The 18613-nt window shown below is 39.6% G+C and overlaps 1 protein-coding gene across 4 annotated transcripts; it reads right to left on the reverse strand.

The window, feature by feature from the left end:
- Positions 1 to 842: 842 nt before the first annotated feature.
- Positions 843 to 11861, reverse strand: zgc:123258 (uncharacterized protein LOC641502 homolog). 4 transcript variants are annotated; one of them, XM_061067939.1, is made up of 17 exons: positions 11666 to 11861; positions 10599 to 10709; positions 10051 to 10233; positions 9701 to 9790; positions 9469 to 9602; positions 8550 to 8704; positions 8364 to 8460; positions 8081 to 8182; positions 7750 to 7831; positions 7050 to 7124; positions 6560 to 6616; positions 5498 to 5551; positions 4024 to 4123; positions 3589 to 3669; positions 2911 to 3071; positions 1905 to 1935; positions 843 to 1334 (listed from the first exon to the last, which is right to left on the reverse strand). In XM_061067939.1, exons 1-17 carry the CDS (start codon positions 11717 to 11719, stop codon positions 1294 to 1296), a joined length of 1608 nt encoding a protein of 535 aa, XP_060923922.1. In that variant the 5' UTR covers positions 11720 to 11861; the 3' UTR covers positions 843 to 1293. The 4 variants fall into 4 exon arrangements, with proteins under 4 accessions (XP_060923922.1, XP_060923921.1, XP_060923924.1 ...); XM_061067938.1 differs by having other exon boundaries at positions 10599 to 10712; XM_061067941.1 differs by lacking the exon at positions 5498 to 5551 and having other exon boundaries at positions 10599 to 10712.
- Between the last annotated feature and the right edge of the window lie 6752 nt (positions 11862 to 18613).

An 18613-nucleotide genomic window follows, 5' to 3' on the forward strand; every position in this document is an offset into this window, starting at 1 on the left:
TCCATCTCAGGTTCCAAAGATTAAATGTACACACCCAGCGACTATCGAAAAATGGAGGGTCAGGGAAAAGACGACGGGAGCTGGACCAGCTGGCTGAACTGCTAGACGACTCTGTCCTGACACCCACTAGAGTAGATGGGACCAGATGAGTTGATCACCGCAGAAGAGCCCTTAAAGCACTCGAGACGAACATCCCTGCAGTCATCGCTCATCTAAGTGAGGTGGGAAGTGATCAGCAGCAAGATATAAAGAAAGCATATGCTGCAAGAGTGAGAGGATGGCTCAAGAAGGTCAGGTCCAATGAATTCCTCCTCCTTACAGGCCTTTACATGGATGTTTTGGGGGAGTTGTCCCATCTATCTCTCCAATTTCAGAAGGACAGCATCTCTCTTCCCACAGCAGTGGAGGCTATTGAGACTTCCGAAGAGGTGCTGAAAGACATGGTGAAAGACGATGGACGAGGAGGTTTTATTGATTAATGAGTGACCCTTACTCCTTGTGCTAGTTGATGGGAACAATATGTCATTTATTTGATCACCGAATATAAACTAGTAGGTTTTGCATGAAGGTTGGAAACTACTGGGTTATTCTCTAACAATAGGTTTTTAAAGTTTGTTAAATCATCCAGTATCTAAAATACAAAAATAAATAAAGAAGTCTCCTTTGATGAAATAGAATAATCATATTCAATGTAATCAAAGGTGACCCCCCCCCCCAAAAAAAACAAAACAGTATACTGATTTTCTTGAGCTGTGCCGTTTTATCTACTGAAAGATTGTATTGTGTTTACTGTTCACATTGAGCAAGTTTCAAAAGGACAGAAAAATACACAACCAACAGCATTAGGTAGAAGTTGTTCACTTTAATATATAAGGCAATGGAAGAATCACATCATACAAACACAGAAACCTCAAAACAGTTATCAAAATGTGTCGTTAGGCAGCTACACGTAATTTAAACCCCAATCCCCACCCTGTCCACAATTAAACAGCCTTCAAGCGAAATATTATAAAGTGCTTTCTTATTTTGTTGTTTGCAATCATCAACATCATCAAGGCAAAGTCATTATAGTTTTCCGAACGTGAAGCTAGCAGACATTTCAGTCACTAAACAACCCGCTCAATCACCTTACAGCTCGGTTCAACTTATACTAACCATTCACAGCAGTCAGAATGAACCTGCAATGTTTTAAGAAAGTGTAGATCAATAGCATTTGTTCCCTGGCAAATGTAATATTTAAAAATATATATTCTAAAAAGCATCCAGCAGTTGGGTCACACTCTTCACTGTGAGTCAGCATCTTTCGCCTCCTACTGAGCAGTTAGTTCTTCCCTCTAAAGTGACAAAGAAAAAGTTCAGTTGAATTTCAGTTCACTGAATACCAATGGCAAAGAAAGACAAGTCACTTAGAGGGAATTTTTATTTTACAGACTGCACATACAACAGTAAACCACAGAGACCGCATACACCAAGCTCCATGCCATCAGCTTAACTGCATGCGGCAACATGCAGAGGGCAAAATACAAATGCTGGTAACTGCAGAAGGGATGAAGTGGTAAGAATATGAATCAAAAGAGAATGATGAAACAAGCTGCAAATACAACAAGCTGCAGGAATAAAGAAAATAAGTTAATGGTTTTGCATGGCTGAGTCCATTGGGAGTGTGGCTGACGAGCTGTTATCAATCAACTAGAGACACCTAGTGGTCAGCTGATGCAAAATACAATACTGTTCATTTTATTTTATCACACTGAACCTGGAAATGAGGAGTTAAAATGGGTAAAGAAAAGAAAAAAGCAGATGAAAAGAAACAGGACATAGGAGAAAAGGCACGGTGGTAAAACCAACAATCTAAAATGGCTAGAGAGATGCAGGGGAGAGATCTGGGTTAGAGGGAAGCACACCTGGCAACAATGGTTCCCTGGAGTCCAAGACCTAGTGAAGAAGCGAGATCAGAATTTTATGTTCAATTTGTTGCTGATTGGCCGTATTAACAGAAAACAAACGCTGCTGTGGTAGTTAAAGACGACTGAGCTGAAATTACGCAAACGTCACGTCCATAGCTCATTTAGGGTCTTTTCAAGATCACCTTAGCTAAAGAGTAATCAAATCACACTTGTCTTTTCCTTCTACTTTCAAATCGTCAGGGAACGCGCTTTGGATCAGGTCTAACTTCCGAATGTGTGTTCACAAAGACCAAATAATGTTTTGTATTTTGAATTTACAGATGTGTCAGAAGACAATGTATGTGTGCCTGTGTTCACGTGTGTGAACGAGAGCGAGAGAAAAAGAGCACGCGGAGTCAGGATGGACTGAATGACCACAGCTATGGAGAACAATGTTACCAATTTAAGAAAAGTATCAAGACATTATGAGGTGACCTGTGATGATATTGTGACGGTGAATACAAACAAATCAAGCGTAATAATGGATTTAACCTAAGGGGTCAGAGACGTCCTTCAAATGTAGCCCAGGACATATTTAGGTTCACACATCTAAAACAATGTTGCCACATGTGTCCCAGGCCACCTCCGGATGTGGTCTAAGTGATCGGATCTCAGGACAGATGTTAGTACCAGGTCTGAACGAGGTTTCAGTCCCTCAGTCTGCAGAGAGCTGAACATTGAGGCTTTCAGTTATATGCTGTGGGCAGTGCAGCAGATAAAAGATGGTTTAAAGCATTTGTCGATAGAAACAGTCGCAAGTGAGTTCACATAATTTTCAACGTCAGGGAAAAAATAAAACAACACAGAGAGCTGCCTGGATATCATCTCTTGAGGTTGCTACTCAATCATGACTTTTTTCCCCTCAAAGCCTATGTCATAGATACAAGAAATCCTTAATACATCAAGCACAGCTATTGTGGAAACCCTTTATAAAAACACTAAATTCTCTCTCTGATTCCCTCACCTCATAAGTGGTCCCTGCCCAGAAGTGCTTCATCTCTCCCCGGCACGCAGCCACCACAGCGGAGGTGATCAGGGTGAAGGGCACCAGGTAGAGGAGGGCAGGCTGACCCATCCCCGACAGCAGCATGACCACAAAGGTCAGGATCATTCCGAACAGATAGGCTACATGACATAAGAGAGACACACACACACAGAAGAAAACAAACAAGAAAAACTTGAAGCTTTCAGCTCATTCAAGGACAATCAAAACTTGAAACCAGGAAAATATTCAGTAATCTACTTAATATTGGGAAATGAATAGACCTGCTGCAACCACGTTTACAGAAAGGACATCAACATTAAACTAAAAAGACCTATTCATATAACACTCTGTAAAAGAGCTATTTCAATGCAAGAATTGAAAGTGTTTTGGAATGTAATTAAATTTGATCTAAGGTCAGTGTGAAGAGTGCAAGAACAACATGTAATAACTTAATATGAGCAATATGAAATATAACCAAATTAATGACAACAAAAAAATATTCTTACATATTAAAACCTGTGCTTAGGAGGGCTATAAACCAACAATTCCCCAAATAAAATGTAACATTTCAAATAAGTTTCAAACAAGATTGCATGTGTTGATGCAAAGTGACGAGTAGAGTTATGACAAGACAATAATGGTTTCGCTGAGGGGTACCTATGCAGCAGCTGACAAAATAGATCTTCTTAGTACTGTTGATCCAAACATCAAACCTGCTGCAGTATGCCACCAGCAGACCTGTTGACAAGACAAGAGCAGACATGCACACAGTTTGTGCAAAGAAAAGTATGCGTGTCCTATTTTTCTTTATGCATTGAAATAAGAACTTGTACACCAATTATATATAATATTATATGCAATCTTCTGTAGCTTAGATCTGGCGACGAATAGAAGGAGCTTCATTTGTTCTGGAATGTATGCACCGTGTGTTTGGTTTTTCTTTTTTTGTACCACTGATGGCTCTAATCTGCTCCATGTAACCTGAAGCTCATACTGTATAGTTAAACTGACTGGTGTCCAGCTGTCACTGTGGTAATCAAAATATTTACCATCAACAGTTTAAGCACCCACTTGGTGACAACTTGACCTCACCTGGAACAATGATGTCTCCGTAACCCAAGATGGAGAACTGCATCCCACACAAGTTCTGAGCCCAGGCTGAGAACCGTGGGACACGCATCACCACTGGCAGCTGAGAACATAAAAACATTTTAGATGTTGTCTGTGACAGCAGAATGGTGAGTGAACTGTTGTGTGTGTTAAACTGATTCAATCTGGCTGCAAAGTCTCCAATTCTTATCAATTGCTCAATTTTGTGTAATGGACAATATAAACAACAGCAGTGGTAATGCTCCAGCCAAACACATTCGTGCACTTCTAACTCTTATTTCACAGAAAGAAAACAGCTAAAATAAGATGCTCCTTGAGAAACACTGCTCCATTCATCCTGAAATAACAAACAATGCCTTTCTGCAAGCTCAAAAAGGGAAAAACCATAGGTAGATTACATAAATGTCTTGCTGTCATAAGGCAGCTAATGGGATAACAATTTGTCCTGCAGGTTACAATATGTATTTCTGAGCTTCATGTTTTATCTCCCCTTAACCAAACTTTAATATCAGCACCCACAAGTTGAAAATGTTATATTGGAAAAACACTCAAAGACCTGGTATTAACATCCATCCTGAGATATCTGATCAAGAAGTACACAGCTGTTAGTAAACGTGTTCACACCTGGGATTAAAACGTGTCCTTAATGTGTCTCCTGTGACCACTTGTGATCGGATCTGTGCTCTATATGCACATCAACACGAGAGAGAGAACAGTCAGAAGGCACTGAATGAATCTTGTGCAGTGCAGCTCTGCTGTGAATCTAGATTTTAGCAATTTGAGAAAAGCATCAGTCATTGGTTGGTGTTGATACTGCAGCAATGGCCACAAACAATTCAACTTAAGGGGAATGAATAGTTCAGAGAGAAACTGTAGTGGGTCAAAAGAAGGTCAGCTTAGTAGGCAGCTCCTCATATGTGGCCCCAGATGTAACTGAATTCACATTCAGGATTTGGGTGTGTTTAGACTCGTATTTAGACTGGAGCTGACCACTTGTAATTGGATCACTCAGCACAGACTTTAATACAAGGTCTGAACAGGTTGTAAGATCACTCTCCCATTCATTTGATCACGCACACACACACGTTTGTACATCTATCTTAGTGAGGAGACTCACTGGCATAATGCATTCCCTAGTCCCTTACCCGTACCTTAACCATCAAAACTAAATGCCTAACTCTAACCCAAACCTAATTCTAACCCTAAAACCAAGTCTTAACCCTCAAACTTATTCGAATGGTTCAGAAAGTGTTGAGAAAGTGTTGGTTGTAGGCTCAAAATGGTCCTCCCAAAATTATCTGTACAAGAGCCCGGACACACAAACACACCTAGAGAACCTCTATAAAAGTAGGTTTCTGCTCATGAGAATGTATATGAGACCAAAATATCTACAACCCCTACTGCAAGATCTAACATTATAAAGAGAGGAGTGGAGGGTTAACAAGTCATGCCTTACTTTCTCAGAGGGACCCTGGGGTTCAGCCGGGATCTCCACCATGTTACCTTGCGTCTATGACAGAGCCCACCCAACCCCAGTGCACAGTTAATCAGTCAGTCAATCAGTCCCCTCCGGGCGGCAACAACAAGCAGAGCAGATCGGCCAGGACGTTAATAAAGCTGGTACAAACTGGACAAGGAAACAAGCTTAGCTTTGAGCTTTTTAACTAGCTGTGACTGAGATGACCATCAAAAGATCAAAAACATCCGCTCACTTTTTGTTCACCAAGTGATGTTTCCCTTTTCGGTCTCACAATAAAGTAAACTATTTTCTTTTTTAATGGTCTAGTGCTATATTCAGGGTTCCTACAGGTTTTAACAAGATCAATTTAAGACTTTTTAAGACCTTTTTAAGACCACTTTGAATAGAATTTAAGACCTCTGAGTATCTCTGAGCGAATGAGTCGGTGCGGAGCCCCGTGGCCTGTGTGTGTGTGCTGTCTGGGGGCACACGCACACACACACGCATTCGCCCGCACAACACTGTACAGGGAGCCTCTGCAGAGCCGCGGGTTGCGACCACAGACTGTATTGCGACTCCTGGCTACGGCGAAAGAACGATGTGTTTACGGTTCCACCGTTAAAGAGATGCCGACGTCAAAACATATGTACCGCTTCACATTTCCCCCTCCCAATCGCAGGACCCTGGGGCCCTTAAATTTAAGACCTTTTAAGACTTTTTAAGACCCCGCGGGAACCCTGTATATTACTTTTTTTCCTGCTATATATAGCTGGAAAACAAATAACATCTAGGGACAGTAATACAGTTCCATGGAGGTGATGTATAGATAAGCGCAGAAATTCTTCAAATATTATACATTTAAATTGTTTAATATAGATTTATATTACAGTTCTAGAAATAAATTAAAACTAATATGAAAAAGGCTGTCCACTATTTCTAACCCTTCCACAACTCAAAACAAATGAAAGCAGTGAAAAGAATGAATTTGGAATCTGATCTTTTCGCAAATACTTGGAAAAATGCTTAAAAAGACAAGGGAGGAAATCAAGGGAAACTTACCTTCTCCCCAGATGCATCTGGGCCCAGTGCAACCTGCACCATGATGCTAACACCATTCTGTTGACAGAGAATGATCCCAAACATTCATATGATGTCACTCTTCTCTTTATACAGACACTATGCAAAAGATTGTCAGCCAAAAATGGAAAACAATCCTTATATTTATAAATATGTTACTTAGTCCAATTACATCTATTACCATCTATAAAAATTGTCATAATTCCTAAACAGCTACTGCAATATTTTTGTTCAACTCCTTGATTAAAGCTGAAAGTCTACAACCACATCTTGATGGCTTTGTTTCAAATCAATGTTGTTGGAGTACAAAGGCAAAATTATGAAAATTGTGTGTACACTTGCATCTGCAAAACCTTACTTACAGACTCTAATAAAGCTATTGCATATAAGAGTAATAAAATATTTAAGGCAAAAATTAAAAATCTTCTCCATTTAAAATTTTTAAAAAAGCCCTGAGAGAATACATTCTTACCTTGGTGAAGAAAGGAGTAATGAAAACGAAGAAGACATCATACACAAGCAGGAGGCTCAGCAGAATAACACAGATCTAAGAGATAAAAAAATAAAATAAACACACCAGAGATGATAAACCTGAAAGAAACATGTATTTTAGCATTGCCCTGCTTTATCACAATGGCAATATTGGCAATTACACAATCGGACATAAATATATTTAGATTAAATATATAAGAGCCCATTCAATGTGGATTTTTGGGGGCTGATGCCAATATTAGGGAGCAAAACATTTCTGATAATAGATAAATACATTTATATATATATAAAAAAATCTGCAACAATTCTAAAGATGTCATTATTTTATAATTATGACAAAGAAATATATTGAGGCTTGACAATTTAAGTTTTAACCATAAGATTTATTATAAACAATTATAATAATAAACAAAACTAGAATAGATTATATAAAGCTTGAATAGAGACATTAAATGTAATTTAACCTCAATTGTAAACATAAATGCAAATTGTCTTGCTGTAAAATAGATAATAATAAAAGTTTGTATATTGGCAAATATCCCCAAAAGTAAACCCTAATAACAATATGTCTTTGAGAGGCCAATATAAATTTCGGGTTCTATCAAACATATACTATATAGCAAAGTAAAACTTCTCCTTATGCTTAATAAAGCTCAAGCCAATGATAAAAGAACAACTACCTTGAAGTTGGATAGAGAAATTGTCTTCATGAAGTTGAGGCAGAAAGCAACGCCGAGGAGGTCCTGCAAGATCCAGATCCACCTGCAAGGGCACCAGAAATTAAATGAGGTTATACAAGGCAGTCCAGGTGTCCTCATCCTACTGTATAGAGCAGAAAACGAGGGTGAATCTAAAGCTGCTTTCAGAGGGTGTGTAACAGATCCATTTAACCAACAAGCATTTCCTGCTTTGCCACAAATTCAGTCTCTGGTGGTGGAACAGACATGCGTGAGTGTAGTGTTTAACAGACACAGGGACTGTGGATGAATGTCTTGTGTGCCTTGACATTACCTGTCTTCATTTCTGTTGACTGCCCAGAACACAGCAATGCTAATGCACACAGCAGCCAGTATGAGAGACCTCACTGAGAAGTTCCAGTTTCGGATAGAGAAGCTAGAGAAAGGAACACATTCAAATAAACAAAAGCTTTTAGCTACAGACATGGTGTGTTAGGAGAAGAAAACCAGAAACGACCCCTTTTCACATTTTCCCCGATTTTAACCACTATGACGGCCTTGTTAAGTGCTTTGTGTAATGTTTTGTGTTGTCTGTATATAGTCTGTGTTGCTCATACCTCACAGTGCCACAGCCAATTTTATCCATCACTGCATCGATACAGCTGAACAGTGCAGAGGCACATGCCATGCAGAATATTGCAATAATGATGTAAACTGGGGATAAAAGACATATAGAACACAACAATGAAACACTGAATTACGTTATTTCTTTGAATATAGGAGCTGTTTTTTATCCCACTAACCAAGGACATTGTAGAAGTAGTACATGAGGACCAGCATCCCACACATCATGGCGACAAAGAAAACCACTTTGAGAGGAGAGTACAGGGAAAGCTCTCCGCTGTCTGCTTTGCCTTCTTCTCCTACTTCCATCGCTGTACCATTATTCAAGCGATCACTGCAACAAACACAGAAACGTATGAATTGTTATTGAGTGCAATTAAATTCTTTTAGTATTTGAAAATTGTAGTTTTACTAAAAGAAGAGTTAGTAAGCAGGATTTATAGTTAGTCAGCTAATTGCAGGTTTAACCCTTGGTCTTCATGGTGGTGGTTGACTTCTTACAGGGGTAAATTGTCACGGTAACTTGTATGCTAAATACCTAACCTGCTCCGAAGATGATAACTAACAGATCAACACAAAGCATTGTCTAATGAACAATCAATTCTTTTGTAACCATGGAAGGCAATAGGCAGATTGTGAAAGGGTTAGTCTGGATCCATGAACAAACGTCTTTGGCCATTTCTTTTTTTTTTGACACAAGTGACCTACATGTACCCCAGAGCAGAAGCCCCCTCACCTTGTGTATTCTTAACTTCAGCTGAACAACTACTGTGTTTTTCTGTCACATTTCAATACGTCCAAATTTAAAGGTAGGGCTGAAAAGTTGTTTCTGAAACACTTTGTCTTATTTGTTGAAATCTTATTCACATCCATATAATAATTGATCGTGTGAGAAAAAGATGATTAAAAAAACTGGTGTCTGTGGCCCTGGCTCTTTATGAGTCCTCAGGCAGAAAGGCTGAACTGCTGAAGCAGAGACGAATCAGAAATAAGAACTAAGAGAGCGAGTCAACAGTTGTCAGGCAGTGCGAGTTTGTGTGTTTTCCGGGAGTGTAGCTTTTAACGAGGAAGTCGATGGGAGGGGGTGGGATGTATCACCTCTCACATGCCCCACTCCAGTAGCCGCCCAAGGCAACTGTGACAATGGCTATCAGTAGGATGACTGCTATGCTTGGATCAATCTTGGCGGGAGTTGGAGCATACAGCTTCACCGTCATCCCTTCACCAATCACCTGAGGACATGCACAGAGATTCATCAAGTCAACCTTTGTAAAGTGGGAGGTTATAAGACCTAATACAATGGCACCAGTAAAGGTAAAGACTGCCCGACCTGCTCTGCTTCCAGAAAATCCCTGAACCTCATGAGAGCCAGAGGAATGGTAACCTTTGCGTACTCCGATTCATTGGCTGATGGAGTGATCTGGAAAAAAAAATGTGTCCACTTTAACATAGAAAATGTCTATAAATAAAATGAAAACCCCCAGATCTAAGTCACTGGTGTTTCACTTCCAAATTTCTGAATCACTTCTGCATTTGTATCAACATCTTACACTTTAGCACACCAACACCAGTATTATGATCAGGGACAGACAATTTGTTAACAATTTCAAACACAGGATCATAAGTGTCCATTCACATCCCCTTGCACAATTGACAAACTATTGGATGTGAATGTCCTACCAATGTTATGTTGCTGGCAATCAGCAAAGTGGTCGCTCCGAGCCTCTGGGCAATCAGAGCTTTCTGGCTGAAATCACAGTCCCCCCTCATCACAACTACTGCTTTGCCCCGAACCACATCTGGACCGACCCCTGAGCCGTTACATAGCGTAGTGGACGTCAAGTTCACCAGCGGAAACTGGATCTGGAAAAGCAAAGACAAGTTATTTCACATAGTAAGACGAGGAAGCAAAGAAACAATTATCCCAATCAAAACAGCTGGGAGGTTAAATGACAATGAGTGTTAAACCCAAGTACGTGATTTCATCTAATTATTGTCAATACATCAACTGTTTATTCTTAACCAACAAATCAATATTAGTGTTAATTTCCTGCCAAATGCCCAAACCCTATTTGGCTATTTATTGTGGAACATTTAAAAAATAAACCCAGATATGAAATAAAAGAAACTAAATGGAAGCCAAATGGCTTGAGAAGCCAATGAAAGTCAGTGATACTTGTGACACTCCCAACTGAACAGAGCAGAAAAACCGGTTTGAAAAAACTTACAGCAGCATCGAGGGATTGCGACAGTGGGGTCCAGGAGTGATTGTGGACGATGCAGTACTCTCTATCTTTGATTCCATTTGAAATGTGCAGAATCGCTTCTTGGCAGTTTACCTGCTGGGAAAGACAAGTTGTCAGTCTCACATTTAGCACTACAAATGCTGAAGGAGTGAACAGAAAGCCACAGATCTGGCTAGGCAAACCGATGACATGTGCTGCATCCAAGTGGGCATGTGTTTGGTGCGTTATTTTTTTTACTTTCCCCTGCAGCGCCCATTCTAAACCTGCCTGTCCTGACTTGGCTGTTTGCTCAGCTTGTGTAAATGCCGGGGGCAGTTCTCTTTTTGGAAATGTAAAAGCGACTCGCAGTAAATGAGCCACAGCAAGTAAAGACCCACTGCTGGACTCAGGCTGCAGAACCTGGCTGCTGCACTACGAGCTGTTCAGGGAAGCTCGGTCAACACAACTCTGACCTGGAGAATCAGCTGCTGTTGTCATGAGTCCCAGCAGTCGGTGCTAGAAGGAGAGGTGGCTGTCTAAAAGTTTATTTTCACTGAACGCATCTCGTGTCCAAATGGCAGCCCCTAACCATTCACATGTTAAGTGTGATGAGCTGACATGTTAAAGGCAGACAGACTTATTAGAAAGATAGAGCAAGAGTCAATAAAGTAATACTGTTAAAACTGTTTCTGGTTGAACCTCTAATAGTCATGTCTACAATTTAAGAAGACACATTTAAAAACAGGTACTACAAAGGGATCAACCTCTGCCAATCCTCCATTTATACTTCGGAATAAGTTAACGACGTAGTGAGTTGTTTGATTTCGGTTTCAGAACACCGCAGCTAGCATTAGCTCGCTACAGCTAGCATTAGCTACCACAGCCCCCCTTCGTCTCGTTGTGTGTCACTCGTCCTCCCGACACACAGCTGCAGTGCACTGAAGCAACATACACACACTGGAGCAACATGTTCATTAGCTAACAGTGGCTCCAGCTAACGTTAACTAGCCTCACCGGGCCCGCTAACACACACAGCTAGTCCAGCTCTGATGGTCGCCAGCTCAACTCACCTGTGACGCCACGAACACCACCAACAACGTGATGGTTTTCACAGCTCTCTCCATCGTGATATCACTGGCTTGTCACAGAGGTCTGGAGCTTTGGCATCAATGGTCTGATTTTAGCTGTCTCTACTTATTTAGTTCGCTGGGTTGCTCGCATATTCACGGAAGCGGTTTCGCTCTGTGCTACTTCCTGTTGTTGTCCCGTGACTCGTGACGCGCTGGTTCACCGCTTTGTTTTATTCTAAACGTCACTGCGTCGCGACATACAAATAATATTAATACGATAATATATATATAATATTATATTTGTACATGTATTTATTATACATATAGTGCTAAGATATCTAATTTATTTATTGAACGATTCATTTATGTATTATTGCATTTTCACATATATTTATTTCTGCTACTATTTATTTCTGGATTTCTGGATTCCGACATAATTTCATCTATTTATTTTCTGGATTTCTACATTTTTTTATTTCTGCATTTCCAAATTTATTTATTTATGTGTTTCTAAATTTATTTATGTATTATTTCTACTTGTATTAATTAATTCATTTATATAGTTATACATTTATCTATTTGTGTATTTCTTGGTTAATTCGTTTATATATTTATTTATTTGTGTATTTCTCGATATATTTGTTTTTGTATTCCTCTATGAATAACTGTATTCATTTATATAGTTGTAAATTTAATAATTTCTGTGTTTCCACTTTTATTTAAGTAGTGGGTCCTCTCATCTTTCACCGCAGTGTGACTTCCTGTGGACAGCATGTCACATTTTCAGCTTACACTCACTTGTTAAATTAAGCATATAAACTTTATTAAGAATAAATCATAAACACATAAATCATTTAGATTTTAAAGCATTTTGCATGTGCCTGACAAAGTACTTTGTTTTTTACATGATAGAGCAGGGTTCATTCAGTTGATGCATGGCGACGCTCTAAGCCCAGTTTTCCCTCATTTTAAATCGCCACTGTAACAGAGAGTAAATGCCGTTAATCATGAATCTTTCTGTGTTTTGCTGAACACACTGTGCCTGGAAAAGAAAAGACAACATGTGATTTAACAAATATCACAGCGGCAGAAATTCCTGCAATTCTCTTAAAACATTTGATTTCATACACATTGTGCACTGCTGCAGTGTCTGATTCGTTTTGCATCATGCGATTGCTTTGATTGACTAATATTATGTTGCCTGTTGTATTGTTTGTTTTGTATTCTTGTGGGTGGAGTATAATCGTTCAGATAACCGATTTTTTATCTCATAATAGTCAGAATGCACACTAGATGATTTTACTAGTCCGACTACACACTGGCCGTTTGTCGGAATCAATTTCACAGTGCCCCTTCCAGAGACATGAAATCTCGCAGACACTCGTATGGTGCTTCTTTCTCTTCAGTTCGTTTGTGATGGCGGCTGGCAAACAACTTTTAGGTTGTGGTAAATTCAGCTATATAGATCCCTGTAACCTGGGTATGAACCAGAATCACATGTTTAAGCATGCAGCCCTCATCTTTAGATTCTCTGTAATTCCTCCTTGTATTTTTAGTTAGTTCTCTCCTCTGACCTGTTAATGGATGAGTATACGAGAACATGGGACATCATCATTAGAGATGAGGCATGTCTTTATGAATACACTATTTCATTTTCATTATATGCTTAGACACATGCAGTTATGTCCTGTTGAACCACGAGATTTGGGATGTTGTTTTGCCTTGGGTCGCAACCTCTCTATATAATGTGGGCTTGACTCCTGCAAAGGCAGGCTTCCATTATTGGCGGGTGGATGTCTCCATACTTCTAGAGTCCGTCCTGATCTGTGAACTTCTTTGTAATAAAAGTTTTACTGTGCAAGCTAGTTCTGGTCCGCGGAATCCTTCCTTCAAACTTCACCATCATCGACACCTCTCGGCTGCTCAGAATAGACGATAAGGTGCAGATAATTGGCACTGACTCACATCGCGTCGGGAATGCCCTGCAATTTGCCGGAAGGGAGAAATCAGGTTATAAAATCTGATGCTTATCTATGATAAAAACTATGATTATCCTCTATTATGCAGCAGCATTGAGTCTAATTTGCTGTCAGTGGGGACTGACATTTAGTTTGTTGTCTTCAGCATTATCATGATATTCTAGCAGCTAAGGAGCCAGAGGTTCCCTTCAGAGGCTTGGGGGGACCAAAACGGAGCTACAAGAAGTAGTATAGGAGTATAGGGATTATGTGAGACACACAAGTCCCATGAAGGTGGCCTGAATACAGATGCCGGACCTATATTTCACAGGAGCCAATAAATTACCAATGTTAATTTTATTAATTTTTTTTCCTTAAAACGTGTGTGAACTGACAGAACAGTAACATTTGAATGTCTGATTTGTATTTGCATGACACATGTGTTAGTGTGTAGTATGACGTTATCACATGAATCACTTCATAGCATACTCAAGTCTGACTCTATCTATATCTACATGAGTCGTTTTACATATTGTACACCATTGCCACTTTTCATGGCCTCTCGCTGAATATTTGAGCCTCATTAATGTATGACTAACAATCCAATCAACACCATTCAGTGACCAAGCCTGAAGATAAATCACATCATGTTGTTAGTGGGGATCCACCATGCGGTGTAATAAAGCACAGTCCTCAGCTCTAATTAGATAATGGCCTAGCTGACTGCTTGACCGAGATAAAATCAGATGCTTGTTGAGCCTGATATGACCAATTCTTAAGATTTACATGACTGCCTTTTGGACAGCATGGACAGCTGAAAATGTTGAACAAACAATATCAGAGCTTTAATGCAGATACGCAAATCAGCTCAAGTGAAGACCATTAATACCAGTGTTGCTATATTTGGCTACATACCTCATTACGGTGGAGGTTTAATAGTAACTAGTGTTGCCATGCTAACAACAATGTGGAAATGTGCCCAGCTCAAAATTGTATTTGAGTCTGGTTTACCCACATTATCTAGCAGCAGTTGTTTTAATTTCCTTGCACACATGCAGAATAAATTGAATATCATCTGTGCCTTTTGTCATTTATCTTTCTATATATTAGTAAAGAATATCTGTATATCTGTATTGCATGAATGTGATCTTCACATTATGGCAGAGGAAGCCAAAACTAACCATATGGAGATGGATTGTCCAGCGTACAGAGGGACATGCTGACACCAAAATTTGAGATGAACAGCCACTTCCTTGCTTTGTCTGACTCCTGTGCAACCAAATCCTCAAAACGTGGCTCGTCTTTTAAATTTTTTTTCATTGCTTTTAATGTGACAGTTGTCTAAATGAATCCTCCTCAAACCCCCTGGTTACTGCACTGTGTCGATACTAACTGTCATGTTGCTTGCTATGCATTTTGAGCATGCAGTATTGCAGATTTTTAAGTAGTAGTACATTCTGTTTATGTCCTTTTCTTTTTTGTGTTAAAGTCCACAATATGTTCAACAAAAAACTGCAACACACACAGAAACAATACCTCTGTCCTTCCTTTTTTGCCGGGCTTAAAAACGTAATTCAGTGTGAACTGAGAGCACTGATGTGTTGGGTCATGACCTGGCTTCAGGAACTCAGGATGAACGAAGCCGGACAACTAGACTGACGAATAACAACATGTTGTGGGTCAGCATGTTCTCTTCTTTCCCGGCTGTAACTTGAACACCACATAATGAGCCAACGTAAATAGGAACCTGGGAAATTAATCCATTGCAATACGCACAACAGATCATGTACAATACAAGGACATCATAACAGAGGATGGGGACCAAGTAGTGCCTTGACAGTCCCTTACAGGGGGATTAGTTAGCTGGCTGCTTCATATCCAAATGTTGAACCTTGTTTTCTGTGTATTTTAACTTCTGCTTTTACTGCAAGGTCTAAATGTGTTTACATATGTTTTGTAAATTGTATGTCCTGGCTGCTTGAGGGATTGTTACAGACATGGCAGCACATGGGGAACTTTGGTAGATATGGAAATCATTTGGTTCAAACCATAGGGAAACCTTTCAGATGATTACAGTCCGTTCTATAATGAACAGCAACTGAACATAAAACTCTATAGACAGAACACATTTCTTTCACACGGCCTCAACCCAACAATCCAACACCACTTAAACCATTTTCAGAAAATGAACTCCGGAGGATGTCCAGAGTAATGGGTGCAGAATTCGTCCGGCCTTTCACACATGCACAACGCAGCAGGAGATTCTCCGCTCAGACGTGTACACAACAACACAGCAATCTCCGGAGTGGTCAGTGGAGGGGGGGTGCAGCAGGCGGAGGCAGGACGTAACGTACTAATTCTGCTGCAGAGATTCACATGTTTTTGTTTAACATCAACTTCCTGTGGCCAATAAAGGAGTAACTGTACAAACTTCAATTGTAAATATCTTAATGTTCAAATTGCACAATCATTTTCTTGAGTTTACAATGTATTGATAAATCCTTTCTCCAGTATATATAATATTTTTATATTTAATTGTGTATTCGATTTATGCTTGCACATGTGTCAACCTACTTACCAATAAACCCTGATTCTGATTTAGATTCTTAGGCAAAGAACAATTCTTCAAATTAGTTAGAAAATATCCTTAGATTTTCTCACCTTATAAGTGAGACATGTGAGAAGGTACAAAGACAAACATAATTCTACTCCGACTATATATACTGTAGCACATTAATGCACAAGAAAGATTCACATTAGAGTTCATACAAATGGTATTCATGTTAGAATTCAAAGTAAATTTGGATGTGCGTGAACGTCTGGGTGAAGTGAAAATTACGAGTTATGTTGTATAACGCTGTACACACTAGATATTAATCTAGTTGAACATGAAAAAATATTCAGCTCACTACCAACAACAGTGATGAGTACTTCAAGTGCACTGGAGTGTTGGTTCTGAACGTTCCCTGAATACTTCAATAATAAATGGACGTAAATAAGAAGGAATGTGAATGCAGACACGAACACTTTGCCAAATACAGACCAGTGTAGAGTGTTAACTAGAAAAACAGACAGACCACCCAGCCTCAGGGCACAATTACTCATCCGAATGAGATCACAGTCCAGCACATAAACTGACAAACAACAACAACAACAACAACCCCCTTTACTGCCATAAAATCTATTTTTTTATTATTATTTTTTTATTTAGGATTAAAATTAAAGATTAGTTTGAAAGATTGACGGGTTTGTTATTCCTGTGCAAAGGCACAATTCAATATGCTTCTTTTACATCAGACAAAAATAATTAAAATTATGATGTGTATCATGATGTGTTTCTTATATATCAATGTGTGATTATGATAGGTATTTCATATTTCTATTTTTTTATCTGCTTTCTTTTTCCTTTTTTTAATCTTATGTCAAGTGTGTTTGCATTGTTAAAAGCACTATACAATTTATCAAATTCTTCCTAATATTACCATTATTATTATTATAAGGCCTATTGATAAGTATAATCCTAACAACAACTCTGGTCAATAGTGATAAATAAGGAATTGATCAACCATATGAAACGGAGGAGACAGCTAGGCTACATTGTATTGACATTGCTGTACCTGATGTGCCCCCACATTGTTTCAGTTTCTCATATACAGTCCTACCATGGAATTGGACTTTGATGACATAGCCTGTTGGTTTCCCTCTCTCTTTTCCTTCCCTTTTAGTCTTTACATTTCTCACAATGACATGGCTAAAGCAGAGGAATGTGCTGTGAGAAGTTGAAAGGCTGCTTTATTTAATCCCTGTCACCTTTCCTCCTCGTCTTGGCCTGTTCTTCGACTTTCAGTGAAATGTTGCCATTGAAAAAAAGAGTTAGATTCACTGAGACATAGTCATGAAATCTCAGTAACCTGTGTGACCAGACAGAGTAGATGGCTCTCATCAGGGCAAAGTTCCAATGAAACACATTTGTAAAGAAATGAAAAACCCTCATAGGAGCGATATATCTTTGTGCTACCGGGTTTACTGGAGGAGAAAACAAGTTGACGACTGTAAATGGGACATGAGATACAAGCTGATACCCTCTTCTCTGTGTGGTGAATAAAAAGCCAAAGAGTCAGCTCGATGATGCATCGCGTTAGTTCATGCAGGACACGGAGTCATCTGCTCAGCCGTCATAAGCTGTCAGCAACTGATAGATCTATAGGTGCTCGTCAGTCACCCACCAATCCCAGCCCATTCTTTCACCAAAGCCATCCCTTTAAATACGACCTCATCCTCACTGATCCTTGCTCAGCTACACTGCCACTCATGCCCCGCTGCCGGCAACTTGCCTCCATCATCCAGCCTCCACCTTTTAGCACTGAGTCCATACATGGTCATGGTAAATGATATTCATCTTGAACAGACGTATCTTGCCTGCTGTGCCCACATGTTCCCTGTTTCATCTAAGCCTGCTGCTTGGCTAATTCAGGGAACATCCAAAGAATGGAGTCATCCGCGCCAAGCATTACTGTATTCCCATTGTGCATCAATGGGTAAATCATGACAAAGTGTAGCTGACTGAACTTTACTGAGCACGAAGACCGGACACAGGAGGCAGCAGTGAGACTGGCTCAGTCCGCAGGTGATAAACAGTGGTTGAGGGAACAATTTACTAAACTACAAGTACAAACAAAAAACAAAAATGTGCTCAAGTAAAAGTAAACACACCACATTAAACTTTATACTTGAATAAAAGCATATATAATTTTTGAAGGTACTTAAAGTATTAAAAGTAATTGTACTTGTTGAGTGTAAACTATTCTCTAATGCATTTGTCCACTACATCATTAACTGTTCCTGCTGCATGTTCTGATGCTGCTGAAACACTTGCATCCTATTAATGGCTGAGTTTTGGTGGTGGCCTCTTCTGAAGTCATTTGAGTTGTTTCTTCAGCAGAGAGTGCTGGATTAATTCTGATTCAGGACCAGTTACCTTCTGGAGCCT

Source organism: Limanda limanda, chromosome 3 (genome assembly GCF_963576545.1).
Source record: "Limanda limanda chromosome 3, fLimLim1.1, whole genome shotgun sequence".
Classification (NCBI taxonomy): domain Eukaryota; kingdom Metazoa; phylum Chordata; class Actinopteri; order Pleuronectiformes; family Pleuronectidae; genus Limanda; species Limanda limanda.